At 49.5% G+C, this 24,439-nt stretch overlaps 14 protein-coding genes across 14 annotated transcripts in view; 5 read left to right on the top strand and 9 right to left on the bottom strand.

Moving 5' to 3' along the window:
* Positions 1–891, top strand: part of SNOG_07043 (hypothetical protein) — a gene marked incomplete at both ends in the record, with an annotated part of 1,563 nt that extends 672 nt beyond the window's left edge. The window contains one exon of the mRNA XM_001797346.1: positions 39–891. Coding sequence (XP_001797398.1) covers positions 39–891 — 853 coding nt within the window. The remainder of the gene's footprint in view (positions 1–38) is intronic.
* A 293-nt stretch (positions 892–1,184) lies between these two features.
* Positions 1,185–1,956, top strand: SNOG_07042 (hypothetical protein; the record flags this gene model as incomplete). The annotated part of the gene is made up of 2 exons (XM_001797345.1): positions 1,185–1,298; positions 1,348–1,956. The coding sequence occupies 2 exons, from the start codon at positions 1,185–1,187 to the stop codon at positions 1,954–1,956; spliced, it is 723 nt and encodes a 240-aa protein (XP_001797397.1).
* Positions 1,957–2,884: 928 nt separating this feature from the next.
* On the top strand, positions 2,885–4,109 carry SNOG_07041 (hypothetical protein; the record flags this gene model as incomplete). Its single annotated transcript, XM_001797344.1, has 2 exons — positions 2,885–3,954; positions 4,085–4,109. The coding sequence occupies 2 exons, from the start codon at positions 2,885–2,887 to the stop codon at positions 4,107–4,109; spliced, it is 1,095 nt and encodes a 364-aa protein (XP_001797396.1).
* Positions 4,110–4,589: 480 nt separating this feature from the next.
* SNOG_07040 (hypothetical protein) lies at positions 4,590–6,404 on the bottom strand (the record flags this gene model as incomplete). Its single annotated transcript, XM_001797343.1, has 1 exon — positions 4,590–6,404. The coding sequence occupies one exon, from the start codon at positions 6,402–6,404 to the stop codon at positions 4,590–4,592; it is 1,815 nt and encodes a 604-aa protein (XP_001797395.1).
* A 1,050-nt stretch (positions 6,405–7,454) lies between these two features.
* On the bottom strand, positions 7,455–7,782 carry SNOG_07039 (hypothetical protein; the record flags this gene model as incomplete). Its single annotated transcript, XM_001797342.1, has 2 exons — positions 7,455–7,531; positions 7,686–7,782. The coding sequence occupies 2 exons, from the start codon at positions 7,780–7,782 to the stop codon at positions 7,455–7,457; spliced, it is 174 nt and encodes a 57-aa protein (XP_001797394.1).
* A 1,250-nt stretch (positions 7,783–9,032) lies between these two features.
* Positions 9,033–9,516, bottom strand: SNOG_07038 (hypothetical protein; the record flags this gene model as incomplete). The annotated part of the gene is made up of 2 exons (XM_001797341.1): positions 9,033–9,088; positions 9,282–9,516. 2 exons carry the CDS (start codon positions 9,514–9,516, stop codon positions 9,033–9,035), a joined length of 291 nt encoding a protein of 96 aa, XP_001797393.1.
* A 469-nt stretch (positions 9,517–9,985) lies between these two features.
* Positions 9,986–10,489, bottom strand: SNOG_07037 (hypothetical protein; the record flags this gene model as incomplete). Its single annotated transcript, XM_001797340.1, has 1 exon — positions 9,986–10,489. The coding sequence occupies one exon, from the start codon at positions 10,487–10,489 to the stop codon at positions 9,986–9,988; it is 504 nt and encodes a 167-aa protein (XP_001797392.1).
* A 2,134-nt stretch (positions 10,490–12,623) lies between these two features.
* On the bottom strand, positions 12,624–12,878 carry SNOG_07036 (hypothetical protein; the record flags this gene model as incomplete). Its single annotated transcript, XM_001797339.1, has 1 exon — positions 12,624–12,878. One exon carries the CDS (start codon positions 12,876–12,878, stop codon positions 12,624–12,626), a length of 255 nt encoding a protein of 84 aa, XP_001797391.1.
* A 1,330-nt stretch (positions 12,879–14,208) lies between these two features.
* SNOG_07035 (hypothetical protein) lies at positions 14,209–14,447 on the bottom strand (the record flags this gene model as incomplete). The annotated part of the gene is made up of 2 exons (XM_001797338.1): positions 14,209–14,240; positions 14,267–14,447. The coding sequence occupies 2 exons, from the start codon at positions 14,445–14,447 to the stop codon at positions 14,209–14,211; spliced, it is 213 nt and encodes a 70-aa protein (XP_001797390.1).
* Positions 14,448–15,123: 676 nt separating this feature from the next.
* Positions 15,124–15,556, bottom strand: SNOG_07034 (hypothetical protein; the record flags this gene model as incomplete). Its single annotated transcript, XM_001797337.1, has 3 exons — positions 15,124–15,162; positions 15,194–15,429; positions 15,481–15,556. 3 exons carry the CDS (start codon positions 15,554–15,556, stop codon positions 15,124–15,126), a joined length of 351 nt encoding a protein of 116 aa, XP_001797389.1.
* A 551-nt stretch (positions 15,557–16,107) lies between these two features.
* Positions 16,108–17,799, bottom strand: SNOG_07033 (hypothetical protein; the record flags this gene model as incomplete). Its single annotated transcript, XM_001797336.1, is given in 4 exon segments — positions 16,108–16,850; positions 16,866–17,142; positions 17,195–17,449; positions 17,500–17,799. 4 exon segments carry the CDS (start codon positions 17,797–17,799, stop codon positions 16,108–16,110), a joined length of 1,575 nt encoding a protein of 524 aa, XP_001797388.1.
* An 856-nt stretch (positions 17,800–18,655) lies between these two features.
* Positions 18,656–19,870, top strand: SNOG_07032 (hypothetical protein; the record flags this gene model as incomplete). Its single annotated transcript, XM_001797335.1, has 2 exons — positions 18,656–18,850; positions 18,935–19,870. The coding sequence occupies 2 exons, from the start codon at positions 18,656–18,658 to the stop codon at positions 19,868–19,870; spliced, it is 1,131 nt and encodes a 376-aa protein (XP_001797387.1).
* Positions 19,871–19,988: 118 nt separating this feature from the next.
* SNOG_07031 (hypothetical protein) lies at positions 19,989–20,253 on the bottom strand (the record flags this gene model as incomplete). The annotated part of the gene is made up of 2 exons (XM_001797334.1): positions 19,989–20,071; positions 20,205–20,253. The coding sequence occupies 2 exons, from the start codon at positions 20,251–20,253 to the stop codon at positions 19,989–19,991; spliced, it is 132 nt and encodes a 43-aa protein (XP_001797386.1).
* Positions 20,254–21,183: 930 nt separating this feature from the next.
* Positions 21,184–24,385, top strand: SNOG_07030 (hypothetical protein; the record flags this gene model as incomplete). The annotated part of the gene is given in 5 exon segments (XM_001797333.1): positions 21,184–21,525; positions 21,602–22,517; positions 22,630–23,817; positions 24,139–24,336; positions 24,354–24,385. The coding sequence occupies 5 exon segments, from the start codon at positions 21,184–21,186 to the stop codon at positions 24,383–24,385; spliced, it is 2,676 nt and encodes an 891-aa protein (XP_001797385.1).
* Positions 24,386–24,439: the final 54 nt, after the last annotated feature.

The following is a 24,439-nucleotide window of genomic DNA, read 5'->3' as shown; positions in this document are numbered from 1 at the left end:
CCCCACCCCTTAATTCCCCGTCTTACGATGCGCTGAAGGACTCGAGGCCGTCGTCGGTCCCATACGAGTATAGGCATGAAGCCCAAGCCGCCGCCGCCAATTGGCAAGAAGCCGCCCATGCCACCACCAGCCTCGCGCAAACCCTCTGGCATGGCACCTCCGCCGCCATCATCGTCACCAGCCAGAGCACCGCCTGTCCCTGGGGGTGCCCCTCCCGCTCCTCCGCCAGCACCACCGTCATCCACACCAAGCGCACCACCTCCGCCCCCTCCAGGCGCTGTTCCGCCAGCTCCTCCGCCGCCTCCCCCTTCGTCAGCACCTCGAACACCAGCACGTTCAACGCCGCCGCCACCCCCCGGACCGCCTCCTTCGAAAGCGCCAGTAGACGACGACGAGTACGACCCATACAAGTACGACAGTTCAAGAGTACCACCTGCGCCCGCTCCTCCGCCACCGAAAGCTGCAAACGGTCTTGGCCCATCACTCGCAGAACAGGCAGCGCGCAACGCATTTGGCGCAGCGCATGGGAGAACATCACCTGCCGCCCCACCACCTCCCCCACCAGCATCCGCGCCTTCACCGCCCGCAGCGTCTGCACCACCGCCTCCACCGGGCACCGCACCTAACCGACCTTCAGCAAGCCCAGCGCCATCGCGCTCAATGCTCGACGCAAGTTCGTATACGCTTACAAACGGCGGATCTGTGAGAAGTCCAGCCACTTCTGGTGCTGGTGGAGCTCAAAAAGGAAAGATTGTACCCATCCACGACTTGAGATGGAGGTTCCAGGACGAAGCACAATTCCCACGACCAAGAGACTTTTCGAATGGTCAGAAGAGATATCGGGCTGGGAGAGGAAGCAGTGTGCCGCTGGATCTAAGTGCGTATGAGTAGTGGCCTGGAAAAGGAAAATGTATTGTTACTTGGGTGGGGATGGTAGATGTTGAAGTTAGCCATGGCGTTTTAGGTGTTAGTATAAGTGTACGTTGCCTTCATCGGACAGGATGAAGTGCGTGTAGGCTGCCAACAGGATCTGAATCTAGAAAGTTATTTGCAGAGCATCACAGACTTGGCATCGGATTGAGTCGTGGAAAAAGAGGTCCGGATGACGAATCAGTCACGCTAGTCTGCATGTAAATATATATACGACTGACTTACATCCAATGTCCCATCACAAAATTAACAACATGTGTCGCGATCGCAGAAGCTCTCCACAAGCCATCTTCGACCCCAAACAATGCCCCTTTACCATTCGCCAGCTGAACAAAACCACCTGGCTCGTCCGCGAAAATGACCAATATGTAACCTCCATCACCACACCCTTCACCCGCACCATCTAACAACCCGCAGTCCGAACACCCACACATCTACATTAAAAAATACACGAACGACTCGTCCTCCGTCCTAATCATCACCGACACGGGCGTAGGAACCAGTACCCCCCGCCCCTCTCCCCACGAAAATTGGACGCTCGCATCTTTCATCCAACACCACTTCAACCCCACACTCTCCATCCCTTACCTCGTAGTTCTCTCGCACTGCCACTACGACCACATCCTCGGCCTGTCATCTCTCCTTTCCTCCCCCGCGCACGTGACGATTTGTGCGTCGGGCCAGGACCCGGGCTTTATCACGCCGTACGAAAATCTGCAAGAACACAGCCTGTGCGCAGACTTGGGTTTGCACGCGCCTCAATATGAAATCGACATCTGGGCCGGCAACGGCCAGGGCGTGAAATATACGCATCCTGATGGAGGGGAATTGGAGTTGCCGATACTAACTTTCCACACACCGGGTCATACGCCGGATAGTCTGACGTGGATGGATACGCAGGAGAGGGTTTTATACGTCGGTGATTCATTCTACACTGCAACGAGCCCTGATTCGCATCCGGACGAGCCTGCGCTCATCCTCTTCCCCAATGAAGGGCGATTTAACCGCGTGGTGGAACAGCGTTAAGAACCTGCTCGACATCGTTCAAACCTTCAACAACCAACATGATGGCGATAGGATGAAGATTTCGTCGGGCCATGTTAGTGTGGGGGAGGATGCGGAGGAGATATTGGTCGATGTCAAGGGATTCATGGCGAGGGTGTTGAGGGGGGATGTGGAAGGTGTGGATGAGGGGCGTAAGAGGGGGGGAGGGAGTTTGGGGTGTGGAGGGAGGAGGGCAGGTTCGGATTTGGGGGCGCCAGTGGGGGTTGTGAGGAGGGGGAGGGAGAGCATTCCGACGGGGGAGTGGGAGAGGTAAGATGGACGTGAGAAGTGATTTAGTAGGAATGGTTTGGTAGATCGGGATCGTGTTACGTTTGCGTTTTTTGGGGGGCTTTGACATGGGGCTGAGATGGAGGGCGACTGACTGGTCCAGGGCATTTGCCTTATACGTTCCTCTTTCCTGATGTCTATCACTACCACTTTTTTCGCTTTAGGCTGCGCTAAGATGTTACTCTCGTCAGGTACCATGCTCGCACAATTGGTCATCTATGGATCTAACCAACGGCTTAGCGCTGACTCTTGCGTCTACTGATAGTCCTTTCTAAACGGCTATCGCATGCGAGGCTGCGGCGCGGTTGATCCTTTGCTGACGTTCAGCCGTCAGCGTCATCCTTGGCTGTATTATTTCAAGTGCGACGTTCAGCTACTGTTGTCTGAGGCTTAGCTGGAGTTCAAAACAGCACGATTCGACAGAGGGCGATGTCTCGGACCCCAAAAGATTTGTTTCAGCCTGGTTCACGCTGAAGGCCGACTAAGCCACTAGGGCACAATTGTAACTTAGAATTCATCATCTCACATCTTGGCCCCGTCTTGTACTCACAAAATTTGGAAAGAATACATCACCGTCTAGATTCCATGTCAACTCCTTCAAACACATCGGGCACGTTTGAGAATGTACCCGCAAGAGTATGCTACTCTCGTCAGTGAAGCCAACGCGGGGACGTCGCAAAACTTCCTTCTATTTGAGAGAGACAGAGCATCTGCCTTGGACACAGGATTATTCAACTACTTCAAGGACGAACGAGGAACTACGAATTGTACTATTGGGGACGCTGTATTCTCAGGCCAAGGACAATACGGTCAATTCGTCTGGCCAGATTCTTCCAGCTACGGCATAAGACCTAAACTACCTACTAGGTTCGGCGCTCCAATGAACTTTTGGAGTTGCGCACTTTATCCCAACATCACACAGGCGTCTCGCAGCTCTGGTTTATCTCCACAAAACAGAACGTATTTACTCGAGAACAACGTCGATACCACCGAAGCTGCGTCTGTGGCAGTCACTTCATTCATATCAACATGTCTCTCGACCTGGTGTCGAGAGTCAGGCAATTGCGGAACATCATCGTGCGCTATCGATCAACTGAAAATCGGGAAGACCATGCTCTCGGCGGCGAGCCTCGATACTTGTCTGGACCATCTATGTCGTCCAATTCCGAGGATATCGAGCAATCCCGACATCGCTGGGATCGGAGTCATCTCCTCCTACTACATCCAATTCGGCTTCGTAATTGCCGGCTTGCTCAGCCTGATCCTGTGCTCCGTCGCACTGAAACGGACATCATCTCCTCGGTCGCCCCAATCCGACAGCGAATGCGACAAAGATCCACCCGCTCAACCCCGTCTCCTACTGATGTCCATCAATCAAACCATCATCACCGCCCTCGACGACTTCCAACGGGCCCAATGTAGCTTCGCCCTTGCCATCAACACCGCCTCACTCATCACCCTGCAACTCTCTGCCAAAACACTCTCCTTCGTCGACCGCCGCGCCATCATAGCAGCCAGCGCATCCGGCACCCTGCCAACGACTCTCGTCCTCGCCGCGCTTATGGCGAGCAACAAGCGTCACTTAACATTCACTTTCTGCATCACGTTTGCCGCCTGGGCCCTGTCGCTGAGCGTCGGGCTACACCCGCAGATCTTCAGGTACAGAGATGCTTCGGGCGATTACCTTACCAAGTACCCAGGGGTTTGTGGGAAGAGCCCTCCGGTGAACGCTTGTGGCCATACAAATCCGGACGTCTTTGGGATGGCTCCGACGCTATTTCCAATTGCTATAGCTACGATGATAGCACTGACGTGGTGGAAGTTCAGATCAGCAAGAATCTTTGTAAAGGTTTGGGACATGTGGCCTGGGAAAAGCAGATACGGCCGGTCTGTCTCATCTTGTGGGACGTCACTTCAAGGACATCTTCTTCTACTCGTCTTAGTGAGTATCACTGTCGCAGCGTATCTGTACTTTTTGGTGTATGTAACGTGGATTATCAATGAGCGTGATTGGGTTGTGGATTGGTCGTTTGGACAGATCGTAACGGTCTCGGGCTGGTTGCCTATGCTGCTGATGTTGTTGAACAGTTGCATATATGGCCCTCGCCAAGGGCATACGAATCAGTTCCCAAAGATGCTGCAGATAGCCAGAGTAGAAAATATAGCTTAAAATTTGGTTCAAATATATGCGAGAAACAGTAGCAGAGCACTTGAGGAATGGTTAGCGGAAATCTGCACACTGCCAATCCGAGTCATTTCAAGCCCGGAAAGAGCCTGCACAACGAGCATAAAGACTTGATAAGAGGATTTACGTTGCCTAGGTAATACTAAACAATTGCATACTCCTTTGAACCCTCTTCGTATGAGAAGTCTGACCAACCTAATTCCTCGCCTAGATCCTTTGATGCACACAATATGTCATCACCACATCCGGGTACATACGCGACATTGATAATTGTGTATGTCAGGGTATCTGGAACTGGCCTGAGTACAAATGGTACCTGTATGCCCAAAATGCACACCAAGATATCGTTTGCTTGAATCCCGACAGGGTCGTAGTGGTAGGAGACACCAACGTGTCCTTCTTCAGTAACGAGTAGGGTCCGTTGCTTCAGGTCATTCCCGTTCAATCGAGAGAAGTTCGGTGTCCCAGACTTCACTAGCTCCTTCCTCATTACCTCTTCCATTTCATCTGGCCACAAACGTAGGGAAAGAGCCTTGATGAGCTGGACAAGCGAAATATTCTTTGGTCGCATGAACGTGGTGTAAAACTGATGTATTCTCTTCCAATCATCCTCAAGGTTCCATCCAGACCAAGGGTCTTTGACTTTTGCTATGTTTTGAAAGCTAGCAGCGACCGTACCGACGAATCGACCATGCGTGAAAAGTGTTCCACCATCTTCGGACACGCGCAAAGACATTGTTGACCAAATTGGATCCCATCGGAACATGATGTTATCACGACGCTCAAACATCTCGAATTCATGAAGATACCCGATTTCCTGGGGAAGATGCGAGTACCGCTCCTCTCTCAAAGCAAAAAGTCGAGAGGGCAGAGAAAAGTCTATCGCCCATGAGGGCATACCTGCAATCTTGGCAACTCCCGATGGTGGATGCAGCGCAAAATGGAAGAATGGAAACGCGAGGCGCTCTTGTATGGCTATGAAAGTAGCATACGTGAAAACCTGCTGCACAGTCTTGTTGTAACTTGCCGTTATTGGCTCAGAATGACGGAACTCGCAGATGCCAAGCAAGCCAAAGATTTTATCGCGCGGATCCGTAGCCATGGCGATCCTGGATGTGAATAGACATGAGTAGAAAAGTCTTGAATGTTCGTTCGTCCTGAGGTACCGAAGAGCGCATAGCTTGTGCGTAACATCTGACACTTCTTTTTCCAGGGCTGCATAGACACTGGAACTCAGCTCCTCTTTATGAAAGTTTAGTAGCTGTTCTATGTCAAGGACGAGGTCAAGCAGATGCGAAAGGCGAACGGAGTCAGATCCTATCTGTGCTATAGGGTCTGATGTAGACAGGATGAATTCCTGAATGGTCCAAACTCGATAGAACCAAGGAAGCCTACAGATCTCGAAAAAGTGTTCAAATGGATGCGAACAAATATCCAAGGTATTTGGTGGGGCTTTTAGAGACAGCTCGTCGCTACTGTACATATGCAGGATGCAGAGGCGACATTTCTCAGGGTCCGGGCATCCGTTCGAGTCGGTCCATTCGCCGAGCCAGATGATGACCTCTTTAGCAGACTTGTAGATCATGGCCATATGTTGAACCTGATCTGAACGCTCTTGCATGTCTCCTTGATTGATGCATAACGTGTCAATCCATAGCATCCGAGATCGGTCGCTATATCGAAGTCGACGTAGGGCTCGGTCCAGGTTCTCTGTGATTGGAAGCGGCACGCCATTGACTAGAACTCGGCGTCGACATGCATCCTTTCCCCAGACATACGAAAGTGCTTCGTATTCGACCGTCTCGTGTAACTGCTTCGTATGTATGGAGAAGCAGAAAGGTTCGTCGTTTTGTCCGGGCGCTAGCTCGACCAAACGAATTTCTCCATTGACTGAGTTGACGGGACGATATGCTAGTTGAACTATGCTTGGAAGAATAGTAGAGAATCTTGAAGACATTGTATTCGGCCGTCTTGGTCGTCCTGGACGTGACAGCGGTGAAAACCCGTTGGAGAAGCGTCAACCGCCTATGGTAGATGCGCGAACTTGTAGGGGATGAAGCTTCGCGCATAGAAGTATGCATTATCAAAACAGTTTCTATTGATCGAGTAACGCTAAATGGTTGCTTGAGAAACCATGGTATTCGAAGTTCGCATCAACGATTAGAAGTGGTGAAGTTCGCGCGACGTAGTTGGGGCAGAGCATACCAACTGTGGACGGAGACCGAAAGCCCCCTGCAGCTGCTGCATATGAGGCGCAGTCAAGCGTCAACAACCTACCACGGCAACGATATTGATTGAAAAGTTTCGCGTATCCTTTGCGAGCTGAAGGACACCTAGCATCCATGTATATGTGCACGGCATATGAGACATTGCTATTTCCGCTCACAATAAAATAACGATGAAAAAGGCCTTCCGTTTGATAAGCTTACTTTCGCTAACTAATGCAGACAAAAGTCGCCACTTCGCACTATCGATGCTTGTAGCCTCGGATAAACATTGAGAAGCTCATCAATTCAGCCCTGGGGCTTCATTGTATCTGCCCGATTGTATCATATATGCGCTGGTCTAGTTGTCATAGACAAATGTCCGGCAATGAGAGATGCCGGGTGATGTGACCGGACTGCTTCAAACGAGCCAGGCTTGCATCATAGAGCCGCAGAATGAGCCGAGACTTGCATGACACTTAACATATAAGGTGACGCAGCTTTCTTAGTTTCCTAGTCGATTTGCATCTCGTCACCTGGCTAGGGTACTTGAAGTCAATCCCAATAAGATCAGTGAGCTTCTCCGAACAATCTCATCCCATGAGATTTGCTTATTAGAGCTTGTTCTCGACATGAACGGTGATCGCAGCGGTCACGGTGGTCACAGGATCATCGTTTTGATAGAATTAATTAATTTTCTATGCTAGAAATGCGAAGAGAAGACCCGTCTATTTTCCAAACTCAGTTGCGTTGAGCACTGCGCCACGTCGTAAATCTCCAACTATGCTCAGACCCTGCATGATCTATGACCCTGGCACTGGCGGGGAGCATCCGGTAGTTTGAGGCTGGCATGTAAAGGTCCGACCTCCGCATACAGAAGCTATCAAATAGTTAATCTTAAAGTGTATCATGGGGTTGGGGTACTTGTTTTCATACATTCGCAATTACGTGAGCAGCATCGATTATTCAAAACGTCGCAACCCACTATGTTTGTTAGTATGTGGGAATGTTCGCTGGAATGGACGTATACTTACATCCGTTGAAAATACATTGGCGCTCCTGGAGCTCGGCTGGTACAGCAACAGCAGCCGTAACGGCGATAAAAGTTGCGATGAGTGTAATGAGCTTCATTTTGTGGAGAGAAGTTGGAGTTCGGTTGGGGTTGATGTGACTGAGTGATTGAGTGATGGTGTTGATGATGATCTGGTAAGAAGCAGAGGAACATAGTATTTATATGTCAAATGACTGCCAGGTCATGTCAACAGCCTCGTTTGAGAAGACGCGTACGAAGTACCGGTAGGCGCGGCCCATCGGCACCGAAGAAGGACACTAGACGAAGGTCCGAAGTTACACGAGAAAGCACGCACCGCGTCTTGTACCAAGAGATTTGGAGACCCGCCGAACGAGGTGTTGATTTTGGAGTACCCTAATGCCAAAGGGCGGTCAACTGTTTGTCGTTCGTAACTTTCAGTCGTTCATAGGTGCGTTCTGTCACTCAAAAGCGGCGAGACATTATCGCAACGTACTGAGTATGGAGCAAGCATATTGGCTTTACATTTCTGGAAGAGTTTCTACCTAGGTACCTCAGAAGATTCCCAATTACACTAAACGTATTGGTGCTGGCCAATGACTACCAGTCGCAACAACAGCCCGGATGTCCTCAAACAACGCTCTAGTTCGGCTTGATGGCAGAATATTACCGAAGTCGATATTAATGGTGCGAAGTGCCTAGCCTCTTATTAGCTAGGATTGGTAGGTTCCGAGCGAGTCGAGAACGTGGAACGGCATCTAGATCTGTGGTTCCCAGGGTCATGGTGAGTATGAATAAGGCCCGATTTGCTTACTCCCAAGCAACTGGTCGTTGGAGCGCGGAAAACACAGCCGTTAAATTACCTATTCTCGTCCACGTTGAACGCTAGCAGGGTGCGGGAGCCGCGTTAGACTCGAATACGCCTAGTCTTGGTCTCTCCACAAAGCTTGGCTGAGCACTTGACTAGTTTCAGCTAATTGAAAAGAAGGACGTGTCAATAAGGTTGGTACAGATATGCCATTCCCTGCTAGCTGACGACAACGTGGACGAGAAAATACGGTAGTTCGAGCTTGAGGTCATCAGCTCCGGCGGAACATACCCTACCATGAGTCTACAACACCAACAGAACGGGACTGGAAATATTGAATTGTGGGTACGGGAGAAACTGCTTTTCATCCAGATTAGTGAATTCCAAATCATCTGTCACTCTTTGATCATAGCAGGAGGAAATGAAGCAAAGTTTCGCTCGAACTCTAACAGCCCCATCGGATGTGACCGGATGCGGTGAGAGTGAATGCGCCTTCTGTGATCGAGATGCCATGATATCCATATGACCACGAGGCTTGGCCGCTTACATGAAGAAACGGGCGGAGCAAAGATCGAGCGAAACAACATCCTCGTGCCAGACTGCCAAGTGTCAGCAAGCTCACGTGCGAGCCGACGCGATACCTCTTGCCGACATCAAAGATAACGGCACATTTCTGATGCCATTATTTCAGTTAATAGTAGCCCACTGCGGTAAGCTTCGAGTTCTTCGGCGATAGGCGATATACGAGTCAAAAGAGCTTCCCGTTCGCTCAAGCCGATTTGAGCAACGTACCGGAACAGCACCTATCGTAGTTAGGTGGGTGAGCACTAGAGACGGTCAGCTGTTGTATGTCACTGAGTTTCTTTTCGCGTCTTTGCAGGCCTCGCTGCTGCTCGAATCGAGTTGTTGGGACGATACTAACGATACGTGGACCTGGTGTTGGTGGAGCAAATGCATGGGAAACTTCGATACGAGATTTCATGTCTCCCGATTCGCTTCGAATTACACCGGTACGATTCTCAACCATGTTTCTATTATGGTGCTCGCTGTGTGTTTCCCCGTGTCTCGTTGGTGCTCGCTGGATACTTTCCCGTGTCTTGTCGACCGCTTTCCTCTCCCCCGATCGATTCCAAACATTCCTCAACTCATTCTTGAAACTTGACCATCTCCGCCCAGCTTATCTCTTTCGAATCATAGACGCTCAAATCTTCGTGCTCTTCACTTCTCACTTTTAACCTTCTTATTGTCTCACCAATCACGAACCCGCCTGATACATGAGTTCCCTGCCTCGCCACCCTCAACAGCGCCAGTTGCAAAAGTAGCGCCCAGACACTGGCCGAAGTGAATAAAACGTTCACGTTTCCCACTGTCAACATAATGTCCCATCCAATTGATCCCGGATTGACGATGCGCTTGATCAGAAAATTCGCGAACCCGTTGGCGAAGAAGAAGATTATGTACTGCCCAATTTGCAAGTAAGTTGTTTTGCAGGAAATCTAAAAATTCCAACCGTCGGTACAATCCTCGTATCCAAGTATGAATGGGTCGCGCGACACAGAAAAGACCTTGTAAGGCTCGACGTTCGCGAGGAGAAAGTGCTTCCAATCGTCGAAGCCTTCATGATAGTTCTTGAACTTGACGTACGCGCGAGAGAACTCCAACTCAGAAAGAATGAAGAAAACAAGACTTGAATGTACGGCGATGTGCTGCCTCTGAGTAAAGCCAGTATCGGGAGCGAGGACGTATTTGCCAATGATGGTGGTGAATTGATAGAGCCATCCCAGAGAGTAGCTAATGAACCGGTCATAGCTTGGACTGCTGCGTGGCGCACAAGATAGAAGCATGAGCGCGATATCGACAGGCATGACGATAAAGGGTGCGATGAAGCCGCTCATGTACACCACGTCGTATCGTTGGAAGAAGTGGGAGATGAGGACGGCGAGCACAGAGACGAGGGTTTGTGCTATGAAGCGTGTAGGTGGTATCAGCCTTGTTGTCATTGGGGATGGCGGTGCCATGATGGTTCCGTGTTGGGGTGCTGTGGTGCGAGGCAACAGTGCCCGCCCGGATGTGCGAGATAATGAGCTCTGCGGCCATGGCGAGAGACCTAACTAAGTTGCACTGGCGCGTAACAAGCTTTCAGTACAAACTGCATAAGAAACATTAGCTTTGGCGTTGGTCTGGTGGATGAAGAGGGGCGTTAGCGTACTAAACTGGGGCTGCCTCAAGCAAACCATCGATTGTTCCACATGTACCTTGATAAGAACTCGCCCACAGTAGAATGCGGTATCTAAATTACTGTTCATATCCGAAAATGGCGGTAGGGCCAAGTGTTGTCGCCGAAAAAGGATTCACACGCATCCAAGTCTTCGACGACAAGTGGACGCCATGAAGAACAAAGTGAATTGCGAAACACCGATAACTGGACCATGAAGAAATTGTGGCCAACTTTTGTAGTAATACTAGGTATGTGAAATCAAAGGCAGCGCATGTGTCTTTCAGGCACCATATGGTACTACAAGAAGCGGATCGTTTAGCTGAGGAGTGTCGCGACCAAAGAAGATAAACTGAACTAGTCTCAGCCTTAAAGCTCCTTCTTCGATATAGACCATTGGATGTAGGGCGTTCGTGGATATCGGTATCTCATGTTCTGATGCGTGAAGCTTGCAGCCGATTGCTGCTGTTGTCTCGAGGCTGAAGACTTGTTTGATGTGCCGCCCGTGTTGGCATGATGTGTGTTCTGCCAATCAAGATGACTACGTAGCTATAGTGAAAATTCAGCAAAGAAAACGTAATTCGCAGATCCAAAGCTTACTATAGAGCGGAGTCAAAAGTATCGAAGCAGGCTGCAACCGGTTTCGATTTCCTTTCGATTTTTTCGCATGCCCGCACCACCATCGATGTTAAGAATTTATGAGAGATAAACGTGCGCCTCTTGCTGAAAGACAGGAAAAAGGCTATGATTGACATAATATACATAAAAACACGGCAGCTGAATATCCTTGCCTGGAGACATTTGCGCTTGGTAGACGCTATGCTTGATTAGAAATTTAGAGCTCTGCAACTGTAGTTGATGTTACAAAATGAGACATCTTGAGATGGTTTAGACTTAATACCCTGAGCGTCCTTTCTAAGCGGTCTGAAAAGCATTCTCGAAAGTAGCTAGGATCGCTTTTAGTTAGTCATCGATTAGTAGGTGTCCAGAACTTGTGCTGCAAAGCGATCGAGGGAGATGTGTGGTGAATCGGCATATCTTTTGATTCTTGGCGGGTACATGATACAAATTAAGCACGGTCGGGAAAAGTGGAGAAGAATGTTGTACGTCGATCGTTGTGTGGGCGTATATTGATTCATTCTCAATTGTCTCCCTGACCAGATTTTGATTCGACTAAATGCATGCACCTGAGCTTTTGTGTACCAGACTTTTCATATATTGTCGAGTCTATCCTCTGAACTACAATGTGTATCGCACTTTGATTCAGTAGGAACAAGGCGGCAAATGACTTCCTGATATCGTGAAGGGAGACAGGACCAGGCGTCGTTCCTGAAAATTCGAGGGAAAGAGTTGCAATTCTAGCCCATATCTCTTGCGACACAAGATCTGGCCACGACCAAGACCACGAATAGTTTGATGGTCGATGCTCGTCTGCCTATACAAATCTGCTGTGTGCAAACACAAGCACATGTATCTCTGAGCCTGTACATAACCGTGGTCGAAGAGGATCTGAGTCGGAGTACGCGCCCATCTCAAATTTCATGTTACTCATGAACGGACCGGGACTGCGTTGCTGTGCAGCCTGAAACTGAACCGCATTAGCCCAGGCGGTCTACTGCAGGGTTCTTCACTCACTCGTCCCCACGTCAATCGCAGACGCATCTGCTCGCCGGCTTATCGCACGCCTTCTCCTGAATCCAGCTCCCCGAATCATGTTCATAGAGCCCTCCGAGTCACATATTATCACTTGTTCCTTTTCCCCTCACAGAAAGACACCATCCTCGTCGCCACCATCTCTAGCCCCGGTCCCATTCCTCTCTTCCCTTGCCTGCGCACCGTTCGGCTCTCCATTTGCAGCCACACCCGCACTCGGATTGACCTCTTCCTCTCCCTCAATCCTCCACACCAATCCCCGAACCTCAGTCACCTTCCCTCTTCAGCGCCTCGATCCTCTCCTCAAATCTCTTGATAACCATCTTATTCTCCATCAGCGCCTCATAGCACTCGCGATCATCGTTCTCTCTCGCGAAGTCTTCAAGCTGTTTATTCGACGACTCCATGTGCGCGATGTTGTTGCGGAGCTCGGCGTATTTGCCGTAGATGGCGTCGATGGGGAGTTCGGAGAGGGCGGAGGCGAAGCGCGTGAGGGTTATGGGGTGGGATTCGTGCGACATTGCGGGTGAGTCGCGGCTGTTTGGGTTCGTTGGAGGTTGAGGTAGACGTGTTCGCAAGGCCCTTGTACAAGATGTAGCTTGACGACTATTGTGATGTGTTTCGGGTAGCTGGTTGTGGTAGAATCGTGGTGGAGTGACGAGCATTGATTAAAGTTTTAGTGGGGCAAATTACATAGCTTCCGCAAGCGCTGCCCCACCATCCACCAAGATCCATTCTCGTCCTCCAGCTCGTTGAACCTCGCGGGTCCGTCGAGCATGATTAGGTTTAAGTATTTGCGAACTTGATCATGAGCGCTCGCTAATGCATCGTAGTAACGTCAGTCGAGAAATTAAGGTCGATGACATAAAGTGTGAATAATTCTTCTTCAGAATCAAAGGTAACGACTGTAAGGGTATCTAAAGTACAGCCGAGGGCTGATAAAGGGATCGACCACCAGCCCAATAAGCATCTCGTTGAGTCGTTGCGGGAGCTGCTTTGCAAAGCCAAGTAGGTGGTGGATACCGGTAGCGAAAGGGTGGCGTAACCAATCGTCCAGCATTGGTCGTATATCAATCACTACGTCTGCTAGATTGCGCAAGGTTCATTGAATCTCCGACCCCAGACTGTGGTTTTGGTGTTGGTGTTGGGTATTGGCCAATGCGAATGGTCGCACAAGTGATGGCTTGAGCTTTGCCGACGTCAATTTCATTGAAGTGGGGACATGTGATGGCTGATGCTGTGTCGAAGATACACATAAGACTCACTGATCGATGGTAACATTACGCGAAGATCTTCTGTTGTGAGTCAAAATCCATTTGCGCTGTCAAGGTTCATCAACGGGCCTCGAGATGGCCAACATCGCGTAACTCGTACGCTGCAATTTGCCCCGGGGAGCGCCGATCCGAGCATTTCCTATCGGTGGTCCCTGCATGGGTCAGCGAATTTGTTACACACCATGAGTAAAGTCTGTAGACTGAGTCGCGAGGCCTCAGGAGGTCGAAATAAGATGCAAACCTCAAATGTGATCATACTTCTCGGAATTCTGGTGTTAATCCCCTAGAAATCTTACAAGTTGAAACATTGCACTGTTGGCTGTCAAGGTTTACACACCTTCTCGACTCAAAATTACGCCGGTACTCATATACGAGGTGTTGTCTTTGAGGTGGAAAGCGTGGGAATTTCTTTCTTCATGTTGGATGAACTATAAGCCGCTGACGCGGAGTTGTTAAAGGGGTCATGTGGGAAGTGCATATATCGATTATGCTATCAAGTCACACGTGTGATGAGTCTAATTCCAGTGTACCGTGAAGCATCCCTCCCAATCGTGATTGCCTTTATCTATATTATCCCCTATTCATCCAGCTCGATCTCTCCCTTGGCGACTATCGTACTGATTAGCTGAAGTGACCATCTAGGACCTCAAGATCGTTACATTTGAGTAGCTCGTCTTCAGCGATTGAAGCCTGAAGCTTGTTCCAGAGATTGTCCAAAGCATCCGGAAAGTTGGTCTTAGCAATGCTGCTTTCCAGCACCTCAAAACACGGGGAAGACTGGACGCTGTCCGCTGAGGTCCTGGAACCTGAGTACATGATAGCACGTGCTATGATAACATTCTCAAACCGAATGAATTTTGTCACGAAAATGATGTCAAACGCAGTCTTAGGTGCTTGGTGCTTCGACGAATACTCAGGTACCCTCGAGTGGACTAGACAGAAGGTTATGACTTGGGTACCAAAGAACACGGATGCTTCCCATATGAACTACGATTACCAGTGCACCGGCTGAGCAATCACACGCCAGACGAGGCAGGGTGGGTTAGACTCTCTGCTCATTCTGTGAAGCCTGGCATGTCACGATCAAAGAAGGACTGTGGTCGGCAATGTATCTTTGTCAATCAAACACCTGTAGCGTAGCCAAGTTTCTACCCATGGACGATCCGAAACACATCAGGGCAGATGAATCGAGAAGCGTACCCAGCTTCATGACAAACAGTTTATAAAGTAATTCAATGTCTGTTGTTGTGTGGCTTTTGTGTTTACCTAGTAGTGTTGACGCAATATTAGAACACTGACGCATCGTCTGTATCGAGCCAACAAGTTACACCGAGATTCAACGTAAGTCTCAAAACTCAGAGGTAAAAAGTTTCTGGCGGACATGCGATCAATTTCGGCTACTTAATCCGGCAGCTGATCTAGCAGTCGATCTAGTAGTCGATTCAGCAGTGCTCTTTAATCGGAAGTAGTCACACTGATATCTGCGGCTCGCCTAGTCTCCGATACTGATAGCTGTAGAAACGGTTGATACCTACCACTCGTCCAGATTTATAACAACACACTTGGAAGTTCGGGCCGATTTGAGCCTGCATTTCATCCCAAAGGTCCTCAAGCGCATGCACGACGCCTTCTGTACTGTAACCATCCAATACTTTAAACCAGGAAGAGATTCCGTTCGAGCCGTTACAGTTTACTGGATAGGCTATAGCGCGAGCGATAAATGCGGAATTGAATTTAAGGTGAATGACGTCGAAGCTGCCCAAATTGTTGCCGAATCCAAACACTGCTTGGAGTTGGGCTAGGTCGTTGAGTTAGTTACTTATATCTAGGAATTAGTGCGTGAACTTACATATGATGATGTCCTTTAGGTCCTTTGCTATTTCGACTTTCTTCCGAGAAAAGCCGTGCATCAAGTTTCTAGGCATATTGTTTTACAATGTGTTGTGCTGTTAATCAGGACTGCGTTGTTGATGGCTGAGGAAAGCATGAGAAAAGGAGAAATTGATGATGATTCCCAAAAGCGATATCAAAGTAATGCAGGTGGCGTGAATTCTCGTCATGTCAACGCTCTATGCTTGAGGTATCAGTGCCCATCACAATCGTTTTGTGAACGCTAGCATGAAAATCAAGTCATTAGAAAATCTATAGTTACGAATTTGAGCGCGATCGTCACTTCCAGCCATTTGTCAAAGTTTTGAAGTCGAGAAGCGCGATCACGACAAGGCCGACACAGACAGCGCAAGTGCTTCATTGTAGGACAGCAAACAGGCAAGCGTATCTAGGTACATGTCGCACCTGTTGTGTGAAATCTCCGATGAGTAAAACTTCATATTCTTGTTCGAAATCATGTAAATGTCTGGCAGCAAGAACTGAAGGTTCACGGTCGCCTAAATTTCACATCACAGCCCTCCTGATTGGTGCATCCTTTTTGGCCCCACGTCGATGTCTTCCCAACACCACCAACGATCCTCTACGCTCAATTCGCCTTTGTGGTATTCTTGTCACCCAACTGGCTCGTTTCTCCGATTGCAAGTTCGGGCTCCTCGATGTCGCTTCGTCCCTCTTCCTGACGCGCGCGACGCGTGTCATCTTTGCGCTGCAGGAGCCTCAAGATCAGCGTCAGCGAAATCATCGCTGCACCGAGTACTGAAGCTGCTATGAAACCTGCTTTGAATCGAGGCGCGTCTGCTGTTCTCCATACGGCAATAGTATACCATATCGACATGATGTAGCTGAACATATTCGATGCTGCAATCACGAAGCCACGCATCTCATGATCGTGTGGGATGAGGTCGCTGTACCACGCGTAGTACGGGCCAGGAACACCAGCTGAAAAGTACGCAATGTAGTATGCGAAATACTTGACGTTCTTGGAAACATCCCAAACGGCCAGGATGATCATGCCAATGAGCGTGCCCGCTTGCATGACGATAATGACTGGCCAGCGACGTCCTTTGAGCAGTGGGGAGTCGGATAGAGCGCCAGCTACAAGTTGTACAACGACACCGACGGCGACTTGTCCAGTGGGCCAAACATTCCTCTCGTACACGGACCGGCCGTTCGCTTTGAGCCACAAACCCATGATAGGCTGGTAGCTTGGAAAACTGCTCTGTACGAACCAGTAGCCGAGCGGAAGCACCCAAAACTGCCACTGCTTTGCGATGCCGAAAAATTTCTTTCGGTTCCATGGGTTGTGTCCGAGCGGTTTCTGCCCCTCGGCTGCTAATCGCTTACATTGTCGTTCTGCTTCTTCTTTGGTAATGTAAAAGGCGCGGGTCGTCTCCGGAAAGTCTGGAATGAATGCAAAGCCCAAGAAGGCAATTGGCAAAGATATGATTCCACACACAATGAACAGCCATTGCCAACCCTCTTTGCCGTACACACCATTTAGTCCGCTATATGCACCGGCTTGGAGGTAGCCACTGAACATGCCCGCCAAGGCCGCTGTGCAGTAAAACAGGCCTACCCGCTTGCCTCGTTCTTCTTTCGTGTACCAACTGCCGACAAGATACTACGCTCAGTTAGAGAGGTTCAATATGGCTGCGGGGCATGGCCACACTTACTATCATGACCGGGAAGTATCCGCTCTCGCATAGTCCGACCAAGAACCGAATGGCGTAGAGCTGAGGGACACTCGTGATGGAAGAAGAGCAGAAGGTCAAGATGGACCACAAGATCTCAAGAAGTGGTATGAGAATCGAGGGTCGCACTCGAGTTGCGAGCATGACAGCAGGCATCTGACCGATAACATACCCGGCGGTAAAGCAGTTACCAGCATAAGTCAGCTCGCTACCATGCATGTTCAGCGCTTCTTTCATCTGCGTAATTGTAAGTATGTTGCAACAGTACATCTCTCTTGTGCACTCACGCCCGAGACGTATGCGTTGCCGACGTTCTGTTGATCCAGATTCTTACTGAAATAGCCTAGGCATGCGGCCGTCAAGAGGAAAATGTCAAGCTTGAAGAGAAACCATCTTTCTTCTTTAGGTTTGTCTGGGTCGTCCCAGACATATCGCTGAATCGTTCGAAGGGCTCGACGAGCTTTTCCAATCGGTCCTGGCTTTTCCCAAGGTTTTGGAGACACAGGCGTCGCTTGGGACAAGTCCGTTGACGATGCAGTGCGCGTCAGCTCGCTAGCCTGAGCATCTGCTGGGTCTTTGGCGCTCATTGTCGTCCGTATCTACCAAAAATGTAGTAATGTTGTCAACGAGTACCGCGACTACGCTGAGTTCCATATATACATCATCTTGCCATGGATGAAATGTCCCCAAGAACTGCCATGGCTTATTGCGCGATCAAGACATTTCTGCCATCATCGCAACGCTTCACTTCAGCCGATCCACTCTATGTCTAAGGAGTATCTTCGGGACTTTTGCAAGGGGATGGCGAAGAGCTAATCCTCGAGACGAGTACATGCCATATGGATCCTGGCTCAGAAGGCCCTTCACTGCAAGACCTGCATGTAGTCAGCTTCGAGAATTGCAGCCGACGCAACACTGCGAGGGCGTGGCACCGGTATGCAAGATAATCGTACCCTTCCGATTCGACGGCACGAGTCAGGTCACCAAAACTGTGTGAACAGGGCATGTCAAGTTGACATGTTGGGTAGTGTTTCGTGATATGAGGAGTCTATGGCGACATCTAGGGACAGCGCTAACATAACCGCTGCAGGGGTTCGCGACCAGTGCGTGAAAGACGCATCCACCATCTTTCTCTAATCCCACGCGATATCTCCGGGAATTGCTCTACGGCCTAAGCTTGTGCTGCAAGATCCTCAGTATCTGTGCAAACATGCATTACCGACCATTGCGGATACACGTTTCCGGCATTGCGATCACGACATTGAGGGGTTGATTGATGAGATCGCTGCGATTCCCCACGTTATCGAACACCAAGCTTAACCCTCCGTTTTCGCAACCAAGAAGTTATATATTGAGGTGAACAAGTCTGCGTGTCTTGAACAAGCTTGTCGTACTACCTAGGTGCATTGGCATTTCCCCGAGACCGATTCAATCATCCTCAACATGGCTACCACAACAATTCAACAGACTGCTTCCCAAGCGACCAACACCCCAGACTTCTCAAAATATAGCTTTGAAAAGCTCGAGCCTTATGTGCACCCACCCGAGACCAAGGAAGACCTGCCATGGTCGGAGCTTGTAACACTTGACCTTGAGGACTACGGTCGCCCCGGCCGGCAAAGAGCGACTTGCAAAGCAGTTAGAACATGCCGTTCACCATGTTGGCTTTGTATGTACATCAGGCAAATTTCTTGCCGAATAAGAAAACTGACCTAAGACTAGTTTTACGTCAAAAACTTTGGCCTTACCCAAGAGCAGGTTGACCAACAGTTCACACTGGCGAAACATTTCTTTCAGCTTCCAGTATCCGAGAAGGAGAAGTACGAGTGTAATTACGCCGCAGCCGACTACAATGGCTGGCGCCGACCGGGTCGCTCCCTCGTTGCGAAAGCCCAGGACAACATCGAGATCTACAACATTCCCAAATTCACTGACGACTTCAAGGGCAAGTACGATCAGCCAGACTTGCTCAAAGCGCACCTACCGGAGATTGAGGTTTTCCAAAAGGCACTCCACTCCAACGTAGTTCTTCCCCTGTTGCGACTGTTCGCTATCGTACTACAGCTACCTGATGAGGAGTACCTTGTCAAGCAGCACACATTCGAGAAGAAGTCCGAAGATCACTTCCGCTACATGATATACCACCCGCGCACTGAGCAAGAATGGAAAGAGGCAAATTATGGCTCAACAGGCGGACACACTGATCTCGGCACCGTAACGCTCTTATTCCGCCAACCAGTAGCCGGTCTCCAGATCCTCGGCGAAGATGGTAACTGGACATGGGTCAGCGCGCAGCCTGGCACCATCACCGTCAATCTCGCAGACACAATCTCGCATCTTACAGGTGGCTGGTTGAAGTCTTCCGTTCACCGTGTTAGCGCGCCTCCTCAGGACCAGCGGGAGTATGAGCGCACAGGCCTGTTATACTTCGCGCGCCCACACAATGACACCAAGCTACTGCCAATCACTGACTCGCCAGTGTTGGAGAAGGCAGGCGTGAAGCCGAGGTTTGACAAAATTGTCACGATGGAAGAGTGGGTAAGGGCGAAGCAGACGCTGCAGCTCAATCCAGATATTGCGGCGAAGAGGTGGGCCGAGAGGGGCGATGGAAAGGTCGAGGTACTGGCTGGGTTCCATGATCAGAAGTACAAGGAGTAGAGTTAAGAGTGATCTTGATGTATGCCCGCCATTTGCAACCCTTGCCGAAAAGGGCCGTGTTCGCTTTCTATTCAAATCTGAAGCCTAGATCTTGTCGCATCCCGATCCACGATTGTTCCTACTCCTCTTTGGCGTCCTCCTTTGCATGCACCTCATTGATCCATTCCTCTCCATCCCAGCACATTCCTGCCGCCGCTCTACCTACCACCGGTTAGCACTTGCCCAATCGGAAAGCACGTGGACGCGTACCAGTTATAGCGTGCAACATCCTCTCAGTCGCATGATGTAGATCTCTCATCGCTTCCATCGCATCAACTTGCGGCTGCCCACGTACTACAGGTTTCCAATCGGAGCAATCGTCGTAAGGCAATGCTACCGCCCATCCTGTGACTCGGTGTTGCTGTTGTGAGTCGTCTCGTGTCGTGAATAGTTCAAAACCATTGTCCTTGTACTGAGGACCTATCGCATTCAGATTGTCTGAATTGGTCAGTCTTGTCAGAAAGAAAAGGGAATAGAACCTACGACGTATCAGGGACGTTAGGACATCAAGTTCGTTTCTCATGGTCAGTGTTGGGTTGCGATGATATCGCAGCTCGGAACCAGGGTGTTTGCAGGATAAGTTGCCTAGTGCAGGGAGTTTATATGCATGAATTGGGCGCACATCAAACAAAGCGAGCAAGCTTTGCGGTGCGTTTGTACACTTTATTCGTGAAGTCATGCTGGAATTGACTAGAATGAACCGTTAGACACAATTTGTCACGAGCTATCACTTGGTTGGTCAATGCACTTAGGTTTGGTCAGGAAAAGAGTTGTTATATGATTGAAGTACGACTACATTTGCTGAAGGTTCCAGAGCAGATATCTATGTTGAATCATCGCGAGAGAAATGGGCCATGGTGAAGGAGGTCAAAAGCTCGCGAAGGGGCAGTGTTTGTGACGCCATCCCCTCCAAAGGTCATCCGGCTAGCATTCCTGTCCAATACGTTTTCTGCCCTGTACCTCCAAAGTCGGATCATTCCAGAATTACCAGATCTGGGTTGGAGTTGGAGCCTTCTGGGAGGATGACTCGGAATAGTCACAGTGGTTGGGCGCTGGCAATGCCGCGGGTGGATAAGCTACCTGCAGTCTTCAACCAATGAGCATACCTCAATGCCACCGGGGATGTGTCAGACTTCCAGGCTGATCAATTTGAAGGTTCTTCCTCACAGCATTGACCGTCAGCTTATCTTCGTTTCTCGATCCGATTGTGTGTCGCGCGCACTTCAGCTGAGCGCCTGTATCGCGGCGATTAGCGATGGAATAGCGATACAACCATGAATATGATCCTATCGAACGCCGCAAGCCTAAAGCCTGATCTACGTTTAGCAGAAGCAATCTCTCAGTTTGAAGCGAGCCTTTCACCTGACGACAAGGCCCTATTCCGCACACAGAGATCACAAGCACGCCAGTCTGCGCCTGTTACAGCTGATGTCATGCATGTCACAGCTCAAATCGATCTTTTTATCCCAGGCAAAGCAAGAAGATGCCTTGGGCCACGTTTCACGAACTTTCTCAGCAGTGTCCAGCAGTTTGCTGCACTCGGTGATGTGATCGTGGGCGGATCTCAGAACATCATTGCGTGTGGCATTTGGTCGGTAGTGCGCATGTCAATTCTCGTGAGTGTCATGTTTACTGGGATGTCTTCGCAAAGGACTACCAGAGAGCGAAAGTGTGTGGCTAACTAGTGCCCAGGCAATCACGAAATACTCTTCGTATATCGAGAGTATATCCATTTTCTTTATGGAGATTGGCCGATCAAGTCCTCGCCATCAAGAATTAGCCCTGGTCTACCCTCAATCGAAGCGCCTACAAGCGAACATCAACGAGTATTTTATCATTGTAGTACGCTTCTGTCATGAATTGTTCCGCTACGCGCAAAAGTCTACGTTCCGTCAGGTCACCGGGACTTTGAGTACTGACAGGATACAAGAAACTCGCCGAGATCTTGCTCGCTGGGCGCAAGAAATCAATGATGAGTTATCCCTGGTAGTCGCCAAACGAATCGAAGAAGAGGCTTTAGAAAGCTCACGATTTCGACGAGCTTCGACAAAGTTTTCGAAGGTGATGGCTGAGCAACAACGGCTAGTGACAAGATTGCGTACTTTGGACAGATGCTCGAAGTATGACCACAGAACCACCTGGAAGCAGATCCGCAAGAGCGGCAGCACTTCAACATTTGCGCAGAGTGATCAGTACAAAAGTTGGAAATCCAGATCTCAGTCTGGTGCTTTACTTTACGTTGGCAAACTAGGTTGTGGAAAGTCCGTCACATTGGCAAACATGGTTGATGAGCTCATTCTCTCAGCATTAGACCATGACTCACCAGTCATATACTTCTTTACCAGACACGATATTCCCGAAAGTCTCAAAGCTCGCAACATAATAGGATCTTTAATTCGACAATTACTCGAATCGACAGAACATACACCACTGGATACCGATGACGCTTATAACCGACATCTGGATGTCTCAGCTATGTGCTCACTCCTAAAGAGCTGTTACTCAATGGATAATCAGATCTGGGTGATCCTGGACGGCCTGGATCTCTGCTCCCAAGAAGATGGAATGAAAGTAATCGAGTTCTTGGAAGAGTTGGAGAACGACTTTTGTGTGCGATCGTGTATATCGCAACGTCAAGCACCCATTCTTAGGACTGATGTGGTATTGAAAAATCATCTGCGGCAAAGTAGAAGTCGTCTTGATGCCTGACAATACTTTAGACATCTCATCTTTCGTCGAAATGGAGTTGATGCGTTGTCTACAAATTGGTTCGTTACAATTGGGGGATGCAGCGCTAATTCTGAAGATACGAGACGCCCTGCTCGAAGGCTCGGGCGGAATGTTTCTATGGGTAGTTCTACAGATTCAGACCCTCTGCTGTCTAGAAACTGACGACGATATTGCCTCGGCCCTGGACGATCTGCCATCAGATCTTACTGAAACATACCGCCGCATCTTGTCCAGAGTACAAGGGAAGAAAAAGGCCTACCAAGAACTCATATTGCAGCTTATCACTGTGGCGCAGCGCCCACTCCAAGTCGAAGAGATGCGAGAGGTCTTGAGCGTTGTCCCGGGGCGAACTGAATTTGTGGCTAGTAAGCTCGTGAATGACATTCACTCAATACTGGCGACCTGTGGATGCCTTATTTATGTGGACGAAGAGGATTTTGCCGTGCGGTTTGTTCATCCAAGCGTACGCGAGTACTTCGTTCGAGCATGTGTTTTGGAAGTCACACCAGTTAGCGACAGAGCCGAGGACCACGCGATCGCAGCGTGTCATCGAGCTATGGCTGATGTCATCGTCACATATCTAAGCTATGGTATTTTCGACAGTCGAGTATCGAGCTATCGCGTGCCACAGATAGACGGTGGCAAAGCTACATCAAGGGTGATGCGAAGTGCGTTTGAATCGTCAAAAAACATCCAATCACTGGCTTTGAAACTACTTTCTCGAAAAGCTCAAAGCAATTTTGACATTGGCAGGACACTCTCAGATTGCATGGTATTGAACAAGGCTTACAAGATCGACGAATTCCTATTCGTACATTATGCTGGACGATGGTGTTTAGACCATGTGTGCGCTGCACATCGTATCGATTACGGAGAACACATTCCGAGTTTGCTTCGTTCTTTGCTCGAGCGAAATGCGCATGACGACGAATCAAAGCTCTCACCTAAATTGGCGTTCTTCAAAGCCGTGGAAGAGAACAATGAGCATTTCCTAAGCCTTCTGCTGGGATCTAGTGTCCATACATTTTTCGACAGTAACTTTGTCGGACAGTACCAAGGACGGAACATCACTCACAGCCCAACTTCTCTTGCTGTTTGCAAAGGACATCAGCGACTTGTTGACATGTTACACGAAAGATTCTCGTACCAAGATTTAGGCAACACTTCGTCTTCGACAAGTGAGCATGTCCTCTGCTACGCAGCCTATACAGGCCACATCCAAGCATTCCAGAGCCGTCGTAGTTCTCATAGAACGACTAAAGTCAACCAGGTGACAAGTTTTGAACACGACATCAAATTTTCGCATATTTGCCAGTCTGGAAGAGGATTGCTTGCGTGTGCTATTTCGGGTGATGACCTTGATATGATCGAGTATCTGCTAAAGGAAGCAAAGATTGAACTGGGCGCCCCTCATCGACATCCTGTGATAGAAGCGTTGAGGAGGAAGAACTTGCTAGCGTTAAGATTACTTCGCTCATCAGGTAAAATAACGTTGACAGACCAGCAGAAGAAGGAGCTCATCAGTGAAGCTACGGCCACGCGGTGTCCTTGGATGATCCCCGAACTAAATCAATTCGTCGAGGTCGAGTTCAGTGGGACACCCTCACGACATTCTGTATCATATCCTACACCACCAGAAGCCTACGATGGTCGGCGCCCTAGACTTGAAAGGAGGGAAACCTGGAAACCCCAGGCTGGTGCTACGTCAGACCAGCGCATACCAATACCAAGCTCAAGCAGCAATAGTACCATTGACGGAAATAATCACATCCATGCGCAGGGCCTGGACAAGCTTGATGA

The sequence above is a fragment of the Parastagonospora nodorum genome (genome assembly GCF_000146915.1).
Source record: "Parastagonospora nodorum SN15 chromosome Unknown scaffold_10, whole genome shotgun sequence".
In the NCBI taxonomy this organism is placed as follows: domain Eukaryota; kingdom Fungi; phylum Ascomycota; class Dothideomycetes; order Pleosporales; family Phaeosphaeriaceae; genus Parastagonospora; species Parastagonospora nodorum.
Note: the sequence above shows the minus strand (reverse complement) of the source record. Positions and strands in the feature narration are given on the sequence as shown.